The sequence below is a fragment of the Peromyscus eremicus genome, chromosome 8a (assembly GCF_949786415.1).
Source record: "Peromyscus eremicus chromosome 8a, PerEre_H2_v1, whole genome shotgun sequence".
In the NCBI taxonomy this organism is placed as follows: Eukaryota; Metazoa; Chordata; class Mammalia; order Rodentia; family Cricetidae; genus Peromyscus; species Peromyscus eremicus.
In genome coordinates, this window is record NC_081423.1 from 67,210,754 (window position 1) to 67,236,173 (window position 25,420).

Genomic DNA, 25,420 nt, shown 5'->3' on the forward strand with positions numbered 1-25,420 from the left:
CAAGAGTAATAGTGTGCTTAGAATTAAAACTTTCAAGTTTCTTGGGCTGGAGAGATGGCTCAATGGTTAAGAACACTGGCTACTCTTTCAGAGGACCCAGGTTCAGTTCCCAGGCCCCACATGGCAGCTCACAACCATCTGTAACTCCAGCTCCAGGAGATCTGATTCTGTTCTGGCCTCTGCAGGCATCTCTATAGGCATCAGGCACACAGTGCTCATACATACATACAGGCAAAAACATTCATATGCATAAGATAAATTATTTTTTTAATTCAAATATTTAAACTCCTTTTGATAAACATGAAATCTGGCTCCCTTTCTCTTTGGTGTTGAACTTACTGGTTTAAAAGTATTTTCTTCTGCAGGGATTTCAGGGTTAGAATTCCGTTTGTTGTTTGTTTGTTTGAGATAGGATCTCATGTGGCCTACATGGATCTCCTGATTCTCCTACCTCTACCTCCCAACTGTCAGGATTACAGGTGTGTGCCACTGTACCTGTGGAGGGTTAAAATTCTTAAGGAGGGCACTTTGTGATAAGGTTCTAGGTCATGAAAAAACAGTGACTGGCACCATCACTTCCTGTGCCCTTCCACTTTGCTGGTGGAGATTGTAGTGTTTCTTCAGGGGCTATGGTGCTGTGCTTCAGTAACCCAGAAGCCAAAATGTGGCTCTCTGTGGACTGGAAGATAAAGAAGTTGCCCAATCAACATCATTAAACTCTACCCTTGTCACTCAGTTTTAGGAAACACAAGGGCTGATTAGCTTGTTCTTGTTTTTGAATATTAAAGAGCACTGGCATTTGTATGCCAAGATTGAAAACATAATTTCAGTGCTTGCCTTCTAAAAGTTTCTGAAAAGTCATGTAAGTTACAAGTGTGATGGAAACACATTACAGTGCATGATACATCTCTTAACTTCGATTTGAAAGCACAGACAGGTGGGTCCCATCATCTGTGAAGGTCTTCCGGCTGTGAATACCACAAAATGTACTTAGTGTCTGTGCTGATTGGGGACTTGAATTTAAGCACAAAGTTTCATGTGTCATTATAGCTTATCCCAGAACTGTTTCTGCTGTTTAGAACCTCTAAGGTTGTTGTTGTTGTTGTTGTTTGGCCTAATCCATGGTGGCTCCTGTGTCTCAATTTACAGATCAACTTCTTCCGGAACAAACACAAGATACATGTACAAGGAACTGATCTTCCTGACCCAATTGCTACATTTCAGCAGCTTGACCAAGAATATAAAATCAGTTCTCGATTGCTCCAGAACATTTTAGATGCAGGTTTCCAAGTGCCCACACCAATTCAGATGCAAGCCATTCCAGTTATGCTGCATGTGAGTGTGAAGATCTAGGATGCCTGTGACATTCCCCTGTGTCCTCATTCTCTTCTCTGTCCCCTGAAATCCTTTCCACCTTTGGTCCCGTTAAATCCTTCATTTGCTTTGAAAGTCTGTCTCAAGTGATTGTGCCCATAAAACCTGCTCATCACAAGAAGATTTCCTTTATCAGTACCTCGTGTGTGTAGACATAGCCTTGAATCCATAGTCCTGCTGCCTTTACCTCTTGAGTGCTGGGACTTTGGGTATGTGCCACTGTGTCTGACTCTCAAGTATTCTTTTTCAAGAAGCATTTAAACCCTCTTAGCATGAACATTGTGTTTGTCTTTTCATTCTTAGTTTTTTTAAAGTTCTTATATATAATCCAACTTAGTTTTTCCTCAATACCCTTTATTATTGAAATATCCCTTACATACAATAAAGCATACTGACTTTAAGCATAGTTTAGTGAGTCTGAACAATGTGTAATCTATGTAATGTAATTGTTCTCCAATGGAGGCATACATTTCTATACACCTCAGAAAATTCTGTTGTGCCCTGCTGTTTATTCCTTACCCTACCCTGCCCAGAAAAACAACAACAACAGTATTTTGATTACCATGTTATGTTTTACTTCTAGGATTTCAGGTAGGGTTGTCACTAATCTTGACTTCTTTTACATAACATTTTTGAAACTTACAACACATCTGTTACTAAATAGCATTCCATTGTATGAATATATTAACAATGTATTTATCAAATCACTTGTTAATAGATCTGTAAATTAGCTGAGATTTTTGGAAACTAAAATTTTCTGAAGGATTTTTAAAAAATAACAATGATACAGCTAGGCAGTGGTGATGCACACCTTTAATCCCAGCACTTGGAGGATCTCTGAGTTCAAGCCCAGCCTGGTCTACAGATTGAGTTCCATGACAGCCAGAGCAACACAGAAAGACTGTCTCGAAAACCCAACTATCCAACCAAGTAAACAAACAAATAATAGATGGGGAAAATCCCCTACTTCCCTCTTTTCTTCCGTCCCTTTTTCTCTTCCTTTATTTTCTCCCTTCCATTCTTCTTTTTTTCCTCTCTCTTTTTCCTTCTCCCCATTTACAAAATAATCAACTTGACCATTAGTTCAGGTAGATAAAGATATGAGTTACCTTTTCACCTATTATATTGGTTCTTTGCTTTGTGTATTGAAATGAGAATATACTCATATTTGAATGATATTATTGACTCACATTTATTGAATTTGCACTTCATTTCCTCTGACGTTATTTCTACAATTATTTCAGCTTAAAGCTTTAAGAATTACAGTGACCCCTTTGAAGATTGTCACCTGTAAATACTCTTGACATCTAGGTCATTACCAGTTTTTAATTCTAACTCTTTGTGTTATTTAACAAAATCTTCCCAAAGGGATTGAGCAGTACAGATACTGGGATAAAAGGTCATTGGTGTATATGCTTTGGTAACAGAGTTGAATAGGAAAGAAAACTTGAGACAGTAGTTCGGATTCTCTTTGGGTTTTAGTTGTCCATGTTGCTTACCATCCAAATAGACATTAGTGGCTGGGCTCAGAAACACTGTTGGGGCCGCAATGGCAAGGCTGAGGTGTTAGAAAACAAGAGATGAGGAAGTCAGGTGGGGAGAGTGTGAACAGTTGGATTTATTTCATTCAGTTTATTTGTTGTTTCCATGGCTGCTCACATTGTTTAACCAGGCTCTGAAAACTTGATGAACTTGTCCTGTGCTTACTGTGTTCCGTTGTTAGGGTCGGGAACTTCTGGCTTCTGCTCCTACTGGATCTGGGAAGACTCTGGCTTTTAGCATTCCCATTTTAATGCAGCTGAGACAACCCGAAAATAAAGGCTTTCGAGCTCTGGTTATATCCCCAACTCGAGAACTTGCCAGCCAGGTATGACTTAGAGTTTTTTGGTTTTTTGTTTGTTTGTTTGTTTTTGTTTATTTTTTTTGTTTTTGTTTTTTTGTTTGTTTGGTTGGTTGGTTGGCTTTTGGTTTTTCAAGGCAGGGTTTCTCTGTGTAGTTTTGGTGCCTGTCCTGGAACTCACTCTGCAGCCCAGGTGGGCCTTGAATTTACGGAGATCCGCCTGCCTCTGCCTGCCTCCTGAATGCTGGGATTAAAGGAGTGCGCTACCATTGCCCGGCTGATTTAGAGTTTTGAGAGAATGCATTCATGTTTGCTTTGATATCTTTCTTGCTTAAGGGTAAAGCTCTCAGAATGTCTCCTATCATGGCCCAGTGTCCTGTAGAGAGTATTCTGTATATTACAGCATGTGGGCTGCTCTTTGGAATGTCTGTAGTTTTCTATAACATGATTTTTACAATTATCCCTCTTTTGTGAAAGCTCCAAGATCTTTGAAGTTGAAAGGGTACAGTGATATAATCATTGCTGAGATTTGTTTTTCTCATTTAGAAAAGTGAAATATTGCTAGGCATGGTGGCCCATGCCTATAATTCCATCACTGGGAGGTGGAAGAAAGAGGATCAGTATTTCAGAGTCATCTTCAGCTTTAGTTCCACAAGACCCTGTCTCAGAAAACAGCTGAGTGTGGTGGCATATGTCTTTAGTCTCAGCATTCTGGAAGCAGAGGCAGATGACCGCTGAGCTTTAGACCAGCCAGAGCTACATAATGAGACATTGTCTGAAGAAAAGAAGAAATGAAAGAAACTACCTCATTTTTCTGAGAAAGTAGACCTCTCCATTGATGAGTTCCACCATCCCATGTGTAGAGTAAGCACATGCTGTGCAGTAGGACGTCTCACACTGCACTCTTGGAACTAGCTTAGGATCTTGAGGAAACTGTCTTTTCAGCATTACATGTCGGCCTGCAGAGCACTGTGGGTTGGTGATAGATGTGTTAAAGGCATAAGGGAAGCTGTGCATCCTGACCTAGTATCTTAACGACTTTGGATTTCTCACTTTTTTGTTTTAGATTCACAGAGAATTAATTAAAATATCTGAGGGTACAGGATTCAGAATACACATGATCCACAAAGCTGCAATAGCAGCTAAGAAATTTGGACCAAAATCATCTAAGAAGTTTGGTAAGAACCTCCTGCTTAGTGTGTCTAAGGAATTTGGAAATAATAAAGGTCCTAATTGTTATATAAGAGTTGTTACAGTGCAAGTCATGGGAGTGTGTGTGTGTGTGTGTGTAATTTTTTTTTTAAGTCAAGGTCTCATGTAACTCATACTGTCTTTAAATCTAGTTGAGAATGACCTTGAACTTCTGACCCTCTTGCTTCCGAGTCCTAAGTGCTGGGATCACAGATGTACATATACCACCACACCTAATTTATGTGGTGCTGGGAATCGAATCTAGATCTTTGTGTGTGGTAGGCAAATACTATACCAATTCAGGCACATCTCTAAGCTCCTATTTAGTCATTTGATTTTATTGGACAGGGTTTATCTGTGTATTCCTTGCAGTCCAGGAACTTATTCTGTAGACCAAGGTGGCCTCAAACTCCTGAGTGCTGGGATTAAAGGCATGGGCTACCATGCCTGGCTTTATTTAGTTTGTTTTTGTTTTGTTGTTGTTGTTCTAAACAGGGTTTCTCTGTGTAACCGTTCTGGCTGTCCTAGAACTAGCTCTGTAGACCAAAGTAGCCTTGAGCTCACAGAGATCTACCTGCCTCTGCCTCCCAGTGCTGAGATTAAAGGCATTCACCACCACCACTTGGCTAATTAGTTATTTTTGAAGAAGCTGAACATAGATTTTCCTCCCCATTTCACTCAGAAGATCTGTGCCTGCATCTCAGATGACTCCCCACCAGTCACCACAGTGACATTTGGCTGTATGTGGGTATTTGTAGTTGTTGCAGCTGGGGAACCAATATCCCATTGTGGATAGAGGCTAGAAATACCATGAAGACCCTACAATGCCCTAGACAGCTGTCTACAGAAAGTTGTGTGCCTCAACATGTCAGCAGTGCTAGGCTTGGGAAATCCCACCTCATGCCCTTGATTTTTGCTCTGCCATGGAAATGCCATGGCAGGTAAGAATGGATTACACATCTCCCCTTCTGTGCACCAGAGAATTTGCTTTTAACTTGAGCTCTGAGAAAGATTTCATTTAAAATTTTTCAAGCCAAGCATGGTGACTCACACCTGCAGTCCTAGCACTGAGGCAGGAGGATCAGAGGAGTTCTTAGGGCAGCCTGGGCTTAGGATGACACAGTGTTGGCTGCTGCAAGTTGAAATGGCTGCAGTGTAGTCCAGTGGCCTGACATGTGGAATAGAAGGCCTTGGCTTTTGCTCTGGGGTGGGGAGGAGCGCAGCAACCAATGACAATAGGCAGGGATAAGATGGTCATGAGTTTGAGGGAGTCTGAACTACACAGCAAGACTGTCTCAGGCAGTGAAAAGGTTGGGGAGCTGCTCAAGTACAATAGAGTAGAAATAGAGAGTCTCATGCTGTGGTGGAGGAAAAAATGTGTACTGGCTTACTAAAGAATTTTTTTATTTAACTGCTCTTCCCTTCCCACTTAAGGTTGTTATCTGAAATTCTGAAGGCTTAATTCTGTGTCAAAGGAATGCCTTTTATTTTTGCAATTTCTACCATTTGTTTTTCCTGTAGATATTCTTGTGACTACTCCAAATCGACTGATCTACTTGTTAAAGCAGGATCCACCAGGGATAGACCTGACAAGGTACAGCATTTTGTATCTTTCGTTTACCTGCTTATCTTATTGGTTTTCTCTTTACTGTGACTAAACATATGACAAACTGATTTAAGGAGGAAGGGATATAGTTCATTCATTGGGGCAGAAGGTGAGGCACCAGGTCTCCTCACAGCCACAGTTAGGAAGTAGAAAATGATGGCTGTTGGCTTCTAGCTTGCTTTCTCCTTTTTATTCAGTGCTGGACCTCATCCAGGGGTGTGGTTTGTACAATGGGTTCCAACCTCAGTTAACCTGGTCTAGATAATCCTCACAAACGAGCCCAGAGGCTTGTCTCTGGTGATTCTGGATCCTGTCAGGTTGACAGTCAATATCATCCATCACAGTTCTATTTTGTTCTCAGTTGCTTTTATTATTGTCCTTTGGTGCATGCTGTCTGCCAGCTTGTGTCGGTGTAGTGCTGAGAATGTGATAGCTTGAATTAACTAATAGAAAAAAAACAACTAGTCAGAAAGAAAATGACACACTTGATAAACAGTACATGACCCCCAGACCTTTTCACATCTTTCAGCAAAAGCAATGGAATCTCTGTCGTGGCTAATACAGCTTGTCTTTGAGGATTTAAAATAGGTGACTGAGCTACGTTTATAATGTTTTTGTGCTATTTTTTTCTTGTACATTTTTTTTCTCATTTGATAAAGTGAATCAAAACAGCATCATTATGGGACTTTTTTCCCATGTATCCTGACAGTTTGGTGAAGTGTTCCAGATCTTCAAGTTCAGTAACCACAGGTTGTTTTGCTATTTCTTAGTGTGGAATGGCTGGTAGTAGATGAATCGGACAAACTATTTGAAGACGGCAAAACTGGATTTAGAGACCAGCTGGCTTCCATTTTCCTGGCCTGCACATCCCACAAGGTCAAAAGAGCAATGTTCAGCGCAACTTTTGCATATGATGTTGAACAGTGGTGCAAACTCAACCTGGACAATGTCGTTACCGTATCCATCGGAGCAAGGTAAAGAGTTGTTCTTTCACATTACACACACACACACACACACACACACACACACACACACACACACACCGCACTTGTCTTAAAGTAAGGGGGTTTTGTATGTTTGTTTTGACTCAGTGAGAGGTTTGTTTGGCATGACACCAACGAGCAAGAAAAGTTTTACTGATAGAAATGTGTTTTTTAAAGTCTAAATTAAGGATTTATTTTCAAAATTGCACAATGAAAGATTCATGTTTGCATGTTATTCTTCTCATCATCATAGCTTTATTTCATTCACAAAACATGCCATAAGCTCTGTGGCCACTCCTACTTAGGTTCTTTGAGTGTTTGTTTAAGTAGGACCACATGGAAAAAGCTGGTGTTACTTAACCACTTGATAAGTAATTCTGGTACAAAACATGATTCTGTTAAGTACCAGTTATAGTCAGTGATGGAAAGAACAGTTACTTAGCATGAGATCTCTGTTCCATTCTTCAGCACTAAAAAAGGGTTTGAGGTAGATAGGCATTTCATGCTAAATAAATACACAATCACAGTTTTTAAAAAACGTCCAAGGAAAAACATGGGTTGGCAAGATGGCTCAACAGTAAGGTGCTTTCCACCAAGCCTGCCAACCGGAGTTAGATCCCAGCACCCGTGTATGGAAGGAAAGCCTCGGGAAAGTCGGTGATGTGTCACACAGGTGCATACATGGTGCTCAGAAGACACTGTCAGGAATTGAATCAGTCTCAGGCTAACCAGTTTACATAGCAGGCCCCTTACCCTCTGTGCCATCCCCTGGCCTGTTTGGTTTTTTGAGACAAAGCTTTACTCCATGTCCCAGCAGATCAGCCTTAAACTCACAGACGCCTGGGCCAACCTCCAGGTGCTGGGATTGCAGGTCCTCACAGCATGCCTAGCTAAAAGTTGATTTTTTTTTAAATTTAATTTTTTTTTTTTTTTTTTTTTTTTTTTGGTTTTTCGAGACAGAGTTTCTCTGCGTAGCTTTGCGCCTTTCCTGGGACTCACTCTGTAGCACAGGCTGGCCTCGAACTCACAAAGATCCACCTGCCTCTGCCTCCCGAGTGCTGGGATTAAAGGGTGCGCCACCACCGCCCTGCCCTAAATTTAATTTTTTTAATAATTTATTTTTATTTGCATTGGTGTTTTGCCTGCATGTATGTCTGTGTGAGGGTGTCAGATGTTGGAGTTACAGACAGATGTTAGCTGCCATGTGGGTGTTGGGAATTGAACCCGGGTCCCCTGGAAGAGTAGTCAGTGCTCTTAACCACTGAGCCATCTCTCCAGACCCCTAAGGCTAGATGTATAAAAAGTTGATTCTTAAAAGGTGCATTTTCTTCTCAGGAATTCTGCAGTTGAGACTGTTGAACAAGAACTTCTCTTTGTTGGTTCTGAGACTGGAAAACTTCTGGCCATGAGAGAACTTGTTAAAAAGGTATATTGGACTATATTCTTGGCTTTTGGTAAAGGGCATTCATGTTCTATCATCATCCAGCATTATATTTAGTGTTGGTTCATTCATAGTGATCCAGTGCTGGTGAGTCTTCTGTTCCTTGCTTGAGTAGACCACCTGCCTGGTGATGCCTTGATTCTCCATCTGTCTACCCACGTCCCCTTTGTTCCCTCGTCTTTGCTGGTTTGCTTGAGACGATCTGGGGCACTTAGTAAAGAATCATGCCTTGAGTCTGGTTTTCTTTTTTATCCTAAAGTAAGTACTGAGTAGAAGCCTTGCTTAGAAAGTTTAAAAGAGAGTTGCCTAGGGGTTAAGAGCCCTTATTATGCTCTTGCAGAGAACCTGGGTTCAATTTCCAGCACCCATATGGTGCCTTACAACTAACTTGAGTTCCAGGGCATCTGACACTCTCTCCTGACCTCTGTGGGCACCAGGCACACACATGGTCATATATATATATGTAGGCAAAACACCAATTCGCATAAAATAAATATTCAAAATTTAAAAATAAATCAACTATTAATGGGTTCAGGGAAAGGAACAAAAAAGAAATATAAATTGTAAGCCTGCTTTTTGGAATCTATTCGTACAGGTGAACACAATATGGCAACTGCCTTAGTAGGAGCAGTTAGGATGGTTAGAAGATGGAAAAGAAAGACATTTGTGTGTCACTGGGGGCTGTGCAAGAGGCATGCCTTAGGAGCTAGGACATGGGCTTCTGAACTGAGCGACCTGGGGATTCTACCTGTACTGTACCATTCTATCTTTGGACAGCTCACCTCCTATACACCCCAACTCTGCAGTTTTCACTTTGGTAAAATATTGTAATATCTATTTCAAAGAGCTATTCAATATTTAATGTGTTACACAGAGTACTTATAATAATGTTTGCCTGTGCATATTTACTCCTGTTTAGGATTATTTTTATTTTATTGAGTTAGGATCTCACTCTAAAGCTCAGGCTGACCTTGATAACAGAATCCTCCTGCCTCAGCCTCCTGAGTTCTGGGTTATAGGTGTGTGCTACCATGTACACCCTCATTTTATTGATTTTTTTCAAAGATTTATTTATTTATTTACTGTATAGTGTTCTGCTTGCATGTATGTCTGCACGCCAGAAGAGGGCACCAAATCTCATTATAGATGGTTATGAGCCAGCATGTAGTTGCTGGGAATTGAACTCAGGTTCTCTAGAAGAGCAGCCAGTGCTCTTAACCTCTGAATCATCTCTTTAAACCTTTATTGATATTCTTAAGGATGTTCTTTTACCTCTAGGAAATTTAAGGGTTTTGTAGGTATTCATATGGTGAAATTAGATCAGAGATTTTTAGCCATATATGATCTCTGGAAAGTCTTGAACTCCATGAAATGATTCATAAAAGTTTTTGTAAATAAGTATTTGCAGTTAAAACATTTCGTTCTTTCATTGGATCCTGGAAGAGAGTATAAACCAAAGCAAAAAGGAAGAATCCCTGATAGAGACATTTGGAAACATGAGGTGTAGGGCAGTGTTTGATGACAGCAAATGTAAAAATAGTGTGCTGGGAGCTGGTAGCTCATGCTCAGGTGTTACTTGATTCTGTTGGGAATTGGCAATTTTATTTGTTTACATTGAGACAACTAGAACTAAAGATTAAGATAAAGGGAAATTCTAAAGTTAGGGTAAGCTCTGAATTAAAGACATGATTTTTACATTATGTGCAGAATCAAAGTTCTGGGGCTAAGAGTTGGTGGTTTTAACATGGGTATATATTATTGTAGGAAGGCAGGTTTATTGGAATTGGTAAGATAAAGAATATAGTCCAGGGCTGGAGAGATGGCTCAGAGGTTAAGAGCACTGATTGCTCTTCCAGAGTTCCTGAGTTCAATTCCCAGCAACCACATGATGGCTCACAACCATCTGTAATGAGATCTGGTGCCCTCTTCTGGCCTGCAGTCATACATGCTGTATGCATAATAAATAAATAAATCTTAAAAAAAAAAAAAGAATATAGTCCAAGGACAGTGAGAAGAACCCATTGTAGAGGGTAGATGATGAGGGAGATGAAGGCAGATTTAGACACTGGCAATGAAAGTGCATGTCTCAGAATTTCTATTGCTCTGATAAAACACTCTGACCAGCCACCTTTAATCCCAGCACTCGGGAGGCAGAGCCAGGCTGATCTCTGTGAGTTCGAGGCCGGCCTGATCTACAGAATGAGATCCAGGACAAGCACCAAAACTTCACAGAGAAACCTTGTCTTGAAATTCCCCCCCCCCCCAAAAAAAAACCACTGTGACCAAAAATAAAGCAACTTGAGGAGGAAGGGTTTATTTCAGCTTACAGTTCCACATCAGAATCCATCATTGAGGAAAGTCAGAACAGGCACCTGGAGGCAGGAACTGATGTAGAGGTGATGGAAGGGTGCTGCTGCTGCTTAATGGCTTGCTACCCACTAGCTTGTTCAGCCTACTTTCTTATAGCACTCTGGGATCACCTGCCTAGAGATGGCACCACCCACAGTGGGTTGACCTATCAATCATTAGTTAAGAAAATGCACTACACATTTGCCTATAGGCAAATCTTACGGAGGTGGTTTTTTCAGGTAATAGTCCCTCTTCCCAGATGACTCAGGTTTTATGTCAGGTTGACATAAAACTTTCCATGACAGTGCACTAAATTGAATGGGTTATTTGTGGACTGAAGACATATTATGAGATGCTGATTGTATTCTTTCTTTCTTGTAAGTTATATGTATGTATTTTTGCTTCTTCTAGGGTTTCAATCCACCTGTTCTTGTTTTTGTTCAGTCCATTGAAAGGGCTAAAGAACTTTTTCATGAGCTCATATATGAAGGTATTAATGTGGACGTCATTCATGCAGAAAGAACACAGCAGCAGGTAGAAAGTCAACTGTACTACAAACATCATGCACTGCTTGTTTTCCATTCTAGAATGGTACTAAAGCATTTAACGTGTCTTCTTTCACCAGCGAGATAACACAGTCCACAGCTTCAGAGCAGGTAAAATCTGGGTTCTTATTTGTACAGCCTTGCTCGCAAGAGGGATTGACTTTAAAGGAGTAAACCTGGTCATCAATTACGATTTTCCAACCAGCTCAGTGGAGTACATCCATAGGATAGGTGAGCCTTTCGTTTTCATGCCCTGTTGCCCATTCAGCTTTCTCAGCACCTCTGCTGTTCCCTTTGGACATACTCACTATCTGGGTTTTGGTTCTATGAAAATTCAGTGGCGTGTGTGTGTGTGTGTGTGTGTGTGTGTGTGTGTGTGTGTACGTGTACATTTTCCTAATTTAATGATGTGTGTGAGCATGCTCATGGTGTGGAAGTTGGAGGAAAACATCAGGTGTTGGTCCTCAACTTTCCATTATGATTAAGGCAGGGACTTCCTTGTCCTTATTGTATGCATTTGGGGTAGCTGCCTGTGAATTTCCATGGATTGATTCCCTGCTCTCTGCCGCCGTCTTAACATAGGGACATAGGGATTGTAGACACATCTTGGGGCTTCTGGCTTTGCCATGGATTCCGGGGATTTGAACTCCTGTCTTCATGTTTGTGCAGCAAACGATACATCCACTGAGCCATCTCTTCAACCCTCAGTGACCTTGATGTGAACCTTGAGAGTTTCCTTCCGGTAAAAAACAAAAATCAGGAACTTGTGGTCTGCTTTCTCCTAGGTCGAACTGGAAGAGCAGGGAATAGGGGAAAGGCTGTTACATTTTTCACTGAAGATGATAAACCATTACTAAGAAGGTAAATTAGGGGCTGGGTTGCAGCTCAGTGTAGAGCTCTGGTCTGGCATGTTTTGATTCTAGCGTCACTCCTACCACCCTCCCCTCCCCCAAACTTAAGAAGCATGTACATTATGAAACATAACTTAATATTTTAGTTGCAGTTGACAAAATTGCATCATTATTTTTGTATGTGTATTTTATTACTAGACAGTACAGAACGGCTGTGTCCCAAATTCTGTAAGAGGCTCTATAGTGAAACTCTGTCCCAAGAATCAGGAGAGATCCAGGGGCTGTGTTTTTGCTCTTCCTCTATTAGAACTTGGGAGTGTTGACAGTGGAATATTCAGTTTTAGGTTTCAGAATAACAGAACTCATTGGAGAGCAGCAGTTGAACAATGCTTCTTACTGCAGGATATTAAGGGGTGAGAGAGAGAATGAGTGCGTGCGTGCGTGCGTGCGTGCGTGCGTGCGTGCGTGCGTCTTACTGTGTCCCCTAGGCTTTAGTCTCTGAGTAGCATGGGCTATCCTCAGACTTAGAGCCTGAGCCTCCCAAATCCTGGGATTACAGGCGTGTCCCACCACACTTGGCTTCATTAGTAAGGTTTTGAGTTATCAAATACTATACATGTCTTTTCGGTCCAATCAACACTCTCTTTTACCATGATGCATCCTTTCTCTTACTTTGGGGCCAGATGGAGTTTTATATTTAATCCCAGAATCACTTGCCATAGAGGAAAAAGTATTTTAGTGATACATTTTATTTTTAGTCAGTTGTAGCCCTTTGAAGTCTGGGTATTATACACTTTTAGACTCTCGGGTCTTAATTTAGCCTGTCATTATAGATTTTTATGCAGATTTCTATTTTTGGAGATGGGGTTTCACTATATAGCCTAGGCTGGTCTGAAACTCACAGTCTACCTGCCTCAGCCGTATTAGTATTAATACTAATACTAAGTGTTAGTATTACGGGCTTGTGCCACACTCCCAGCTGTAAAGGTACAGGTTCTCTGCATTTTCGCCGCCTATAGTAATTTTTGGTTGAAGGATAACTGATAGCACCTCACATTTCTAACAAATGAAATGCAGTTAGGGCAGAGGGGTTGTACTCTGGTCTGTTTGTGAGTTCTGATGAGTGTGATGTCTACCTTCAAAGCCTCCGCTCTGTCCCCGTTTGTCTTTCCCATGTCCATAAGTAGGAGTGTGTTCCAAGAGCCTCGATGGGTCTAAGGTCTTCACAACCACAAGGATGTGACTGATAACCCCAGCATCAGTGTACCTGTGACCTTTAGTTTCCCACTTGGGAGACTGGATGGTAGACTTTCACAGAAAGTATTGTGATGACTGACTAGGTTAAATACATAGAAACCTTGAAGTGCCAGTCCCTTAGTAAGCACTGTCACTTAATGACTTCAGGCTTACCTCTACTTTCATTTAGGATTTGAAATAGCTGCTACCTAAAGTTACTATTGGTATATTGATTTCAGTCCCATGAATGCTTCTCTCAGGAATCCAGTATGGTTCATTTGGCAGTAATTGGTATTCGCTGAGAAGACTATGCCAGAATACTTTTGTGTAGTTTTGGTTCCTCTTATGTTGTACAGAAGGCTTTGAGCATAACTAATTTTGTACATTAGTTTAACAAGACACATTCCTGTTTATGGGTTCCTTTTTCAGTGTTGCCAATGTTATCCAGCAGGCTGGTTGTCCTGTGCCTGAATACATAAAAGGTTTCCAGAAACTGCTAAGGTATGCATTTCAACTTCCTTGAAGCCTTCTCTTTGGGTTTTTACACATGCATTCTTGCTTTTTGCTTGTTTCTTCCCTCTATGTTGTTGTTTGTTTCTGCTATTTGGAGGGCCCGCCACCCAGCTCCCAAATAAATTCACACACGGAGGATTATTATTACTTATGAATGCCTGGCCTTAGCTTGGCTTAGTTTCTTGTGAGCATTTCTTTAAATTATCCCATCTATCTTTTGCCTCTGGGCTTTTCCTTTATTATTCCTGTATACCTTTCTTTGTTTCTTACTCCTTGGCTTGCTGTGTAGCCGGGTGGCTGGCCCCTGGAGTCCTCCTTCTCCTTCTCTGGCTTCTAGCTCCCCTTCTCCTTCTATATATTTTCTCTGCCTGCCAGCCCCCACCCCCCACTTCCTTTCTCCTGCCTTGCTATTGGCTGTTCGGTTCTTTTTTTTTTTTTTGGTTTTTCGAGACAGGGTTTCTCTGTGTAGCTTTGCGCCTCTCCTGGAACTCACTTGGTAGCCCAGGCTGGCCTCGAACTCACAGAGATCCGCCTGCCTCTGCCCCTCCCCGAGTGCTGGGATTAAAGGCGTGCGCCACCACCGCCCGGCAGGCTGTTCGGTTCTTTATTAAACCTATCAGGTGTTTTAGACAGGCATAGTAATATAGCTTCACAGAGTTAAATAAATACAACATAAACAAGAGTAACATACCTTAAAATAATATTCTACTACACCTCTTGACTTTATTTAGTTTGTAGTTTTAAGTATGTATATCCCAGAATGGTGCATTGTTGAATTTTACATGATTTTTTGTTTGTTTGTTTGGAGGCATGGTTTCACTGTGTAGCTCTGGCTGTCCTGGAATTCACTGTGTAGACCAGGCAAAATCTACTTGCCTCTGCTTCCTAATGCTGGAATGTATGCCACTATGCCTGACAAATTTTACATGTTTTTAATTTTACATACAGATGGTCCTTGACTTAAACAGGGTTAAGGTCCACTAAGCCCATTGTAAATTGAAGGTATTATAAGTAGAAAATGGATTAAATGCATTTAATATACCAAACATCTGAATGTAGTAACCCAGTGTGCTGTAGGGTTTCAGGGTTTATGTAATTTTGTTTGTTTTTTTGAGACAGAGTCTCACTCTGTAACTCAGGCTTGCCTGAAACTCACAGTAATCCTCCTGCCTTGACTGTCCTAACTACTGAGATTATAGTTGTTGGTCACCACACCTTGCTAGAGTATCTGTCACCCTCATTTCTGTAGCGTGGCTTCTGTAACAGCATCACCTGGATGTGCTGCTGAACTCTGTTCTTGCCCATTCAGTTTCCCTTGTGTGTGCTGAGTGGCACGCATTGCATTCACACCTGTCTCCAGGACTCTTCCTCTTGCAGAACCTGCACCTCTGTACCCATTAAATAGTACCCATTGGCCTGGCTGGTGGTTGTGGCACACGCCTGTAATCCCAGCACTCGGGAGGCAGAGCCAGGCGGATCTCTGTGAGTTCGAGGCCAGCCTGGTCTACAGAGCAAGATCCAGGAAAGGCGCAAAGCTACACAGAGAAACCCTGTCTCAGAAAAAAAAAAAAAAAAAAAGTGGAATCACACAGTATTTGTCTTTTTGTTTGTTTGTTTTGGTTTTGTTTTTCGAGACAGGGTTTCTCTGTGTAGCTTTGCGCCTTTCCTGAAACTCGCTCTGTAGCCCAGGCTGGCCTTGAAATCACAGAGATCTTCCTGCCTCTGCCTCCTGAGTGCTGGGATTAAAGGTGTGCGCCACCAGGCCTGGCTCCAGTATTTGTCTTTTTGTGGTGAACTCATTTCACTTTGCACAATGTCTTTTAGTCAGAATTTCCTCCCTCAAAGCGCAGACTACATTTTGCCTTGCCCATCTGTCTGTCTGTCATTTAGGTTGCATCCATGGTACATCTGTTGTGAGTGATGCTGTTAAACATTTTGCTTTAGAATATATTATTTCCTTGTCAGCTTTTTCATCTTTGAAATTCAGATTTCTTAAACTATTCAGTGAGTGAAATACGCTTAGACTTACTAGTAATGGTTAATTTTCTGGAGTCAGACTGTTAATGTCTGTGGACATAGGATATGAGGTTGTCCCAGAGTGTTTTTTAACCACAGCCAGTGTGTTTTTAAAGGTTGATTTCCTGTGTCCTTATGAAATAGTTGTAAGTGCTATCAGCTAATCTGGTTCATTGAAATGAGAGTGTAGTCTCGCCTAGCTTTAGCCTCTAAATGAACTTGTGTTTAATTAATTTCCTCTCTCACTTCCTAACTTCCAGCAAACAAAAGAAAAAGATGATTAAGAAACCCTTGGAAAGGGAGAGCATTAGTACAACTCCAAAGTATTTCTTAGAGCAAGCTAAACAGTAAGTATATATATGGTAAGAAAAGTACTGCATAATCAGGGTGGACATTGTTTTTCCTTAAGATACATTTTTAGAAGTAAAATGAATAGATAGGTGATCCATTATAGGATATGGTAGAAATTTATTTCAAATTGCCTCTGATTTGGGAATTTGCATAGTTCAGTATTGAGTTTTTTCTGTATCTATATGTTAATCATCTGGGTTTCCCCTCATGTTTAAAAATAGATTACAGTTTGCTGTGAATTAGAATTGTACTACACACTTTTGAACCATCTGCATCAGGCCATGCTACTGAAGCCAGTAGTTAGGATCAATGACATTGATGGAGCATTTCTTGAAGTTTCCATCTTCTGGGCGGGGTTTCGTATAATCCTCTGCTTACACTGGGGTGTACTGCAACACTTAAAAAGTACTACTTAGCTTAAGGGGCTTTTGGGGAATGGGTAAGAGGTGTTAGCATGGGTCTTGTAGGATACATACAGTTATGTTTTGTCTATTAATACTAGGAAGTTACATGTTTTGGTAGGAGTTTGCCAGGATATTCTGAGTTCTGTTACCCTAGTTAAAGAAAAGGGTACTTTTCACAAATTTCTTAGTACTAGAGTAACTAATAGAATTGCTCTAACAGAATTGCTCAGTTCTAGTGATCTCTTATGTGTGTGTTCCTGAGGGTGCCGTTAGTGTCCCGGGATGCTGTGGTGAACTAAGCTAATGCTTCTTTCCGTTACCTTAAACCAGGTGGGGAAAGCCATTAGGCAAACTGTTCCATAGACCAGAACCATTCCCTACAGATCACTTGATGCCAGTATGATAGACTATAAAACAGGCCACGTGAGAACATCAGAGTATCTTAAACAAAGGGCTGGTACAATTACAGGAAGCTTCAAGGAGGTAGATGTGTCTGTGGACAGATGAGATATAGGTCTTTAGAAAGAACAAGGTATGCAAAGTTATGAAGCTATGTGCACCACCCTTGTAAGCAGAACAGGAGTCTTGCACAACATAATAGTACTGTGGAAATGATGTTCACTCCAAGTGTTGACAGTGCACAGTGTCCCAGAATTTGGGTGTATTCTCAAGATTTAACAAGGAGGAATAAACACCACAAACTTATAAAGATTTGGAAGCTTAATAGTTTAAATTCCATTGGTAATTTCTCAATTTTGTGAATTCTTAATATAATTTTGTAGGACGTGTGTGTGTGTGTGTGTGTGTGTGTGTGTGTGTGTGTGTGTGTACAGTTTTTGTGGCGCACAGACTTTGTCTAGAGTGTCATGAGGATTATTAGGCATCATTAGAGTCTTACTCTTTGGGAGAGCTGAGAGCTAAGATAACATGTGTTGTCTCTGGCACTGTGTAGAAGCTGGTGGAGGTTTTTCTAGAGGCGAGAAAGTCGGCTGGTGACCCGTCCAGCAGGTCAGGTTATTCGAGGGTCTCGAGGAGGGAACCACCTGAAAGCCAATGGGGGCGAGAGAAGAAGGAGACCAGGCACAAAAAGAAAGACAGAGTCAGTCTGAGTCGCGTCAAGGTCTCGTTTATTGGCAGGGTGTTGCAGCTTATAAGCAGGATTTCAGGCAGGGAGGGGGAGCAGGGAGAGTGGAAAAATTTTCTTGAGAAGAAGTCAGGTTGGTCTGAGGGTAGGGTGTTTCTTTGGTCCCAGGCTTCTGCAGCTGGCCGATTACAGTTTATGCCAAGTGGTTTATCTAAACGTAAATTTGGTGGTTAGGCCAAGGACGCCCTGTTTTTGCAAGACTCCACTAAGCAGAAAAACTTAAGACATAACAGTCCTGGGTCAAACAGTCCTGGGTCAGTCTCCAACAAATTCCCCCTCTTTTCTTTAAAAATGGACCATGCTTGTGGTTGAGCTTTAAGAGGTCTGGGGGTCTGAAGGAATGGCTTCTGGAGGATCACAGGGGCCCCGTCCCTCTATGCTATGAGAAAGAGATCCGGGAGACAGCATCTCCCCAGATTCAAACACTACAGGCGTCCCCATAGTGCGGGAATCAGCGGACCGTGCGGTTTTTCGGAGGGAATGGAAATTGATAAGTGCTGAGCGTTAGGCTGCTACCGCACAACCATTATGCAACGGGGCATGTAATCCAGGCCCTCGGGATATTAGGGCACCCATGTCCCCAGCCTGTGCAGTCACAGCTGCACTCCAGTCATGCCTAGAGCTTTCCCTCACACAGGGGCAGCCTCGCCCGAGTCGAGGGGTCTGTGTGGGGCATCTTCATCGTGGTCCAAGGGATATTAGGACCCAAGGACATTGAACCTGAGTCTTGGAGGGGCTCCAGGCCGCTCTCCTCTGTGTCTAGTCTGTGATAGTGAATTGAAATATGCTGTGGTAAAGCCGAATCAAACTGATTTTTGATAAATTGAGTCAACCGCTGAAAAGCCCAGGGGCCAAAGGTGATGAGGAGGAGAAGAATAATCAAAGGAGTTAAAATAGTGGGTAACAGGGTGGAGAGCCAGGGGGATCCTTGCAACCAATTTTCAAACCATCCGCACTGATTTTCAAACTCCCTTTTTCTCTGAGCTAACCTTTCCCTTAATTTTTCCATGAATTCTCTGACAATACCAGTATGGTCTGCATAAAAGCAACATTCTTCCTTTAGGGCGACACATAAACCTCCCTCCTTTAGGAACAGCAGATCTAGACCCCTTCTGTTTTGTAGTACTACCTCTGAAAGTGAAGTGAGGGACCTTTCAAGGGCTGATATGGATCTTTCTATAGCCTCTAGATTGGTGGTCATGGCCATCTGTAACTGCATCAAGTGATTATTTTGTACAAGGGCGGTAGTCCCTGTACCAATTCCCGCAGCAATGCCTCCAACACCCAACAAGAGGGCTATAGTCAATGACACAGGTTCTCAAGTGTATCTACTCCTTTGCTCGAAGAATTCCATAACCGAGCTTTCTTCATGATAGGTGACACAAGGCCACAACTGAACCAGTACACAGAATTCATGGGAATCATCAAATATCTGAGCAGATATGCAAGGGGTCAATCCTGTGTTACAGGCCCAGTAGGACCAGTTGGGTGCTTTGAGATAATAGCTCCCTTTATAGGGTGTCAACGTTTGTTTACAGAGGTGGCTATGGGTCGATGGAATTTTGCCCAAACAAGAACCTCGTCCGGAGACTTCAGGGAGTGTTAGTTTATGTGGCTTAGTCTGACACCTATTGCTCGGGGAAGTGAGGTTATTGGCAGTGGACTGAAAGGCGATTCCTTCATAATAAGGGGGACTGGAGGTAAGGCAGAGCCAGCAACCCAAGGTTTTGTTTGGATTTGTGGCATTTAGGACCAGATAAGCTCCCTGGACCAATTTAAACAATCTATCTCCTGTTCCCCGAAAGGGAGTAAGGAGAGTTCCGTTAGTGGAGTCTACGATGGTAGTCACGGTGCTTGTATGGTAGGGAAAGGGACGAGGATGAGGTGAGGGGGGAGGAGGAGGAGGTGATGGCACCTTTTCATGATTGGAGGGAACCTTTTGGTCAGAGAAAACTAAGTTGGGTCCTACCGACTTTGGGTACAGGTTTTCTATTGTTAGCAAGATCTTGAAAATGACTCCTTTATCTGTGCCTTCAAGATACCAGCAGAGTCCCCATGTTTTTCCTGAGGGCCATTCTCGATTCGCCCTACCCTGAGGGGTGAAGGTTATGTTTAAAGGTAATGATAGCCCGTGATTATAGGCTGTCCAAGTATAAGAGCTAAAGCAAAAACGTCTATTCCTGCTAGGCTTACTGTATCCTCTTGTAACTGAAATAAGGTCCCAAGATGAAGCTGGTTTCCAGTAAGCTGTCCCTGTAGTTTCACAACCCCATCGAGCACAAAAGAAGGTCTTGAATCCCCCACATCTGTCAGCCGTGGCTCGGCTTCTACCATCCTTAGGGCAGACATAAAAGTCAGATTGTGCTAACCTACAATGAGCTGTAGGACTAACACAGCCTGGGGCAGTCATCACGGCAGGGTTATTATCATGGAATGTCCCACAAGGGCTTGTCCAAGTGGTTTTAGGACTGTGAGGAAATTGATGGCAGTTTGGAATCGTTTGACCTCCTGTACCATTTAACTGGTGTTGGCCAATAGTAGGTATATCCCAAGAATCCAATCCTGCAGCCAGCTGACAGAAGTCAGGAGTGAGTGACAGCCACCAGGAATAGGGAGCATGGTTTGCGGTAACCCTCCAGACCTCCTCCCCCGTTACTGTGAAAATTCACCAGGTAAGCTTTTTAATAGCATGGGGGCTTTCCTTGGAGATGCAGGAGAGGGGAAGGGGGAAGAGTAGTAAGCAAACAATGAAGCAGGGGTTGGTTTTCCGAGGCCCGCGACGAACAGGTCCTGCCATTGAGATGTCCGTGGCTCCCTTTATTTTTTAAGCCGGAGGCATTTCTGAAAGAAAAAGAGAGAATTTTTGTCTCAGGGTTGTGTCCTGGACATAACAGTTATTTTTTTCCTTGGTCTAGGGAGGCAATCTGTGTAGAGTAAGGCTTAATCAGTCTTTTTGGTAGCCAACGAGCCCCATTTTCCTTGGAGTCATAAATACATGCAGACCCCTTTCCCCAGATTATAACTGGCTTAGGACCGCCCCATTTTTTGGTTATTGGATCTTTCCAAAGGGCCTGCGCATATCCTTGTTTGGTTTCTGGGTGCCAGTGTCGCTCAGCCGCAGATTTTCCGAAAACATCTAATGTCAGAAAATTTAATACAAATAGGGCATGAGAAAGCAAAGCTTTGTGGTTTCCCTTAAGGGGAAATAGTGTCTCTTGTGAGCTGAGTTTGTTAAGAGTATTTTTTAAAGTTTGGTGAGCTCTCTCCACGATACCCTGGCCTTGAGGGTTATAGGATATTCCAGTGATGTGTTTAATTCCTAATTGTAAACAAAATTGTCTGAATTTGTTACTAGTATATTCCGGACCATTATCAGTTTTTATACATTTCGGCTGACCCAGCACTGTGAAGACATGTAACATATGATTGATAACATCTTTGGTGGCTTCTCCACTATGAGTGGAGGCACAAATAAATCCACTGAAGGTATCTACAGTAACATGTATAAACTTTAATTTGCCAAAAGAAGGAACATGGGTGACATCCATCTGCCATAGTTGTCCAGGTATAAGCCCTCTGGGGTTCACTCCATAACGAGGTTCAGGTAAGAGCATCAGGTAATTTTTGCAGCTTTTTACAATTTCCCTAGCCTGTTCTCTAGTGATTGAGAACCTTAGTCTCAAAGTTTGAGCATTGAGGTGATGAAGGCGGTGTGCCTCACGAGCGGCTGCTACCTGATCATGTTCCAAGTGAGAAATCAAGATAGAATGTGTAGCAGAATCTGCAAGTTCATTTCCCTGAGCTAGGGGTCCAGGTGGGCCTGTGTGGGCACGAATATGGCCAACATAAAAGGGTAGCGACCTCTGTCGGATTAATTTTTGTAATTCAGAAAACATTTGGAAGGTGGGAGTAATGGGTTGGATTATTGGGACCATTTCTAAAGCCTGTAAAGCCCCTACCACATGTCTACTGTCTGAATACAAATTAAAGGGGCAATCTTCAAATTTTTAAAGACAGCAAGGGCAGCATACAGCTCCACCAGCTGAGCTGACTTGAAAGGGGTTGTCATAACGTTCTTTTGGCCATTGAGGACATAAGCAGCTTTACCATTACTTGACCCATCTATGAAAAGCACAGGGGAGTCCAGGTGTAACTCGAACCCTAAAATCAGGAAGGGGTATTGGGTTTGTATCTTCTCTGGAGCTATATGAAATCCTCGGTCCTGAAGTGTGGTAATTATCTTTTGAGCTACATTTTGTGTTTTTTCTTCAGATTTCCCTGCTATTAACAAATCATCCATATAATGTATAATATAGACTTCGGGGTATTGGACCCTCACTGGATCGATAGACTGAGCTACACACTTTTGACAAAGCGTAGGGGAATTGGCCATTCCTTGGGAGTCATTGCTAGGAGCTGGGGAGCTTGGAGTCTCTGTTTGCTATAGTAAGCTTTTTATCAAATAATGTAAATGCCATATTTACCAGATCTTTGACAGGTTTGAGGACCATTATCTATTAAATGTATCTGAGCCAAACAAATCTAGGCCCAGTCTTAAAAATATCTCTAAGTTTGGTAACAATAACCAGGCCAATTTGTTCTCCTATAAATATATTAGTCAAATATACCTCTCAGTTTTTTTTTTATTTAAATAGAACAGTTTATGTTTTAAACTAGTATCTGAATAGCCAGATAACTAGTATTAACTTGTATTCCTTAACACAAAAGACATGCAAACTCAGACATTCAAAACCAAACATACATGTGGCCACATTTTTCATTCATACCTGTAGAGTAGACAGACATTTTTACAACTATGACCCTTTGGAGTCTCAATGTAACAGTAGAATAGCAAGACAAAGAAATCTGAAACATATTTCATTTATATATATATATATATATATATATATATATATATATATATATATATATATATATATATCTCAAGTCATTTTTTATAAAAACATTATTTTTTATCTTAACCAGCAATAATTTGAAACCAAGTCTCTTAAATGATGGCAAGTATTTGTGACCCACTGAACTCAAATGACCAAAACCCATGTCAATTTTTATTTTTCCTGTGGAAACAAAAGCATAATTTTCCCAGTATCTTGAACTGGTAATTTAACATTTCTTTTTAAGCAATACCAGGACAGAGAAGGGTTAACAAGAGAAGCGGCTGGCCGGCAGAAGAGACCTTGAAGTTATCACAGTAAAGGAAGGGAAGGGGAGCAGTGGGCATAGAGCGTGTCCTTGGCTGCCAGTGTTCCTGAAAAAAAAGTTTTTGTTAACTCCTCTAACTAAAGTCTAGTGGAGAAGAAGGGAACTGTCCCATAGCGTCCGTCACAGTCAAGTCAACAATGAGAACAGTTAACACATTACAAACAAGACCAAGGGTACACGAAAAAAACTTTGCCCCAACGAGACAACCAACAAAGCTCCAAGAACAATGACAGCCTGATGTGCTCTGGGGGAGGGGGAGGTAACCCTCCAGGCTCAAGCACACCAAAAACAATCCAGACTCGAGGATCTCTGTCCTTGATCAAACAGACATCAGGGGCTTCCACATCCCTGTCAGTCAGACATGCACCCTTTTTTTTTTTTTTTTTTTTTTTTTTGGAAGAGAAGGAGAGAGTAAAGTAACAATGATCACAACAAAACATACAAAAAAAACCCCCACAAAATGGCTCTGACAAATTCCCAAGACAAAATACAAAGTGGCACTTCCTCCCACCGTGGGGGAAGATACCCAAAGATGCTCCTAAACCAAATGGTCACCTCTGAGGTGGCCTTAGGGCTCTGGGACGTCTCCCTTCACCGCCAGGTTCACTGTCCGGACACGTCTGTCCCAGTGAGAGCCTGCAAAGTACAAATCGATCGACCAGTACAAAACAAAAGTAACATGACAGAGAGACACAAACAAGACAGAGAGCGCTCTTACCGGTAGATGTCAATAAACCTCTGGACCCTTGGGTGTCAGGCAGGGGGAGTTTGAGAGAAAATCCTCTGTAAGGGCTAGTAAATGTGAAACACGCCCGTCTCCCTCTGCTTCCTTTAGAACATCTCTAATCACACCATAAAAACTAAAAAAGGCATCGGGGACGTTTTCCCCATCTTTGAGCATCTTATTAATATCTTTTCCTACTTTATTCCAAGTCAGAGGGTGAATGCCCGGGCTGTTGATAACCAGCCAGGGACATTTCTCCTCCACAAAACAAAAAAAAATTTATTAAATCTTTCTTTTTTACTCTTAATCCCCTCTCCCTGAGACTATCCTGCATCTCTTTTATGAAGAGAGTTTTTTTAGTCAAAACTTTACCCATGGCTTATAGGACGACAAGTCTTACCTCAAGGTAGCCCGCGTCGCACGAGTGATGCTGTCCGGGCGCCTCTACCAAAATATGTGTGTCCGGCCGGACCTTCGGACCTTCTTTCGTCTGTCGTCCGATGGGTCGCCGTGCCTCGAGCCCCAAGTTGGGCGCCACTTGACCCGTCCAGCAGGTCAGGTTATTCGAGGGTCTCGAGGAGGGAACCACCTGAAAGCCAATGGGGGCGAGAGAAGAAGGAGACCAGGCACAAAAAGAAAGACAGAGTCAGTCTGAGTCGCGTCAAGGTCTCGTTTATTGGCAGGGTGTTGCAGCTTATAAGCAGGATTTCAGGCAGGGAGGGGGAGCAGGGAGAGTGGAAAAATTTTCTTGAGAAGAAGTCAGGTTGGTCTGAGGGTAGGGTGTTTCTTTGGTCCCAGGCTTCTGCAGCTGGCCGATTACAGTTTATGCCAAGTGGTTTATCTAAACGTAAATTTGGTGGTTAGGCCAAGGACGCCCTGTTTTTGCAAGACTCCACTAAGCAGAAAAACTTAAGACATAACAGTCCTGGGTCAAACAGTCCTGGGTCAGTCTCCAAGAGGCTGGGGCAGAAGATGGAGGCTGTTGAATTTTAGTAGGACGCAGCATTTTTATTTAGATAAAACAATGTTTTGAGTAGCTGTACTTTAAATGCTTTGTGTTTGTAGCATTCTTCTGGGCTAATTAACTTAGCTATTAGGGTACTGGTGTCATTCTTGTGGTACCAGCCACACAGTTAGGGTGCTTTGGATTTCTTTGTTTTCTTCTAATTTAAAGACTGTCCTTAGCTTAAGAACAAGATACATCACGATCTAGTTCCTGCTCCTTCTCCATTACAGATATGGGTTGCTTTGGGGCATAGAAGTTCATGTCTTCAGCTCAGCTTCCACATTAAACTTGGAACCTGATTCTCTGTTGTCTAGAGGGCCTCACTTCAGGCCCTACAGACCCAACCTGGTTTGATGAGGGGCAGATTTGGATTTGGAGCCTAAAAACCAATTGTAATAGGAACTTTCTTAGGTGACTTTGGGCAAGTTGCTTGTCTCTCAAAGTACAGAGTCTGTTCTCAGTGTTAGTTGCTTCAAGAATTACATGAGTGAACATTCCAAAGAACTTCTTACTGTAGTGTGCAAGTATTGTTTATTGTCTCAAAGTTCTTCCTTTGTCTATATCAACACTAGTTAATGCATTCACCGTTCTCTGGGCTGTAGAGTCAGACTGTCAGTGTTCGT

General features: G+C 42.1%; 1 protein-coding gene and 1 long non-coding RNA gene across 2 annotated transcripts in view; one reads left to right on the plus strand and one right to left on the minus strand.

Moving 5' to 3' along the window:
* Nucleotides 1-25,420, plus strand: part of Ddx52 (DExD-box helicase 52) — a 33,557-nt gene that overhangs the window by 6,497 nt on the left and 1,640 nt on the right. Inside the window, exons 4-14 of the mRNA XM_059271379.1 lie at nt 1,150-1,335; nt 3,098-3,241; nt 4,281-4,392; nt 5,927-5,999; nt 6,782-6,985; nt 8,330-8,420; nt 11,196-11,318; nt 11,410-11,560; nt 12,115-12,190; nt 13,846-13,917; nt 16,206-16,292. Of these exons, the coding sequence (XP_059127362.1) occupies nt 1,150-1,335; nt 3,098-3,241; nt 4,281-4,392; nt 5,927-5,999; nt 6,782-6,985; nt 8,330-8,420; nt 11,196-11,318; nt 11,410-11,560; nt 12,115-12,190; nt 13,846-13,917; nt 16,206-16,292 (1,319 nt within the window). The remainder of the gene's footprint in view (nt 1-1,149; nt 1,336-3,097; nt 3,242-4,280; nt 4,393-5,926; nt 6,000-6,781; nt 6,986-8,329; nt 8,421-11,195; nt 11,319-11,409; nt 11,561-12,114; nt 12,191-13,845; nt 13,918-16,205; nt 16,293-25,420) is intronic.
* Nucleotides 20,497-24,266, minus strand: LOC131917513 (uncharacterized). Its single transcript, XR_009380684.1, has 2 exons — nt 24,192-24,266; nt 20,497-20,685 (listed from the first exon to the last, which is right to left on the minus strand). It is a non-coding gene; the product is annotated as an uncharacterized LOC131917513 (long non-coding RNA).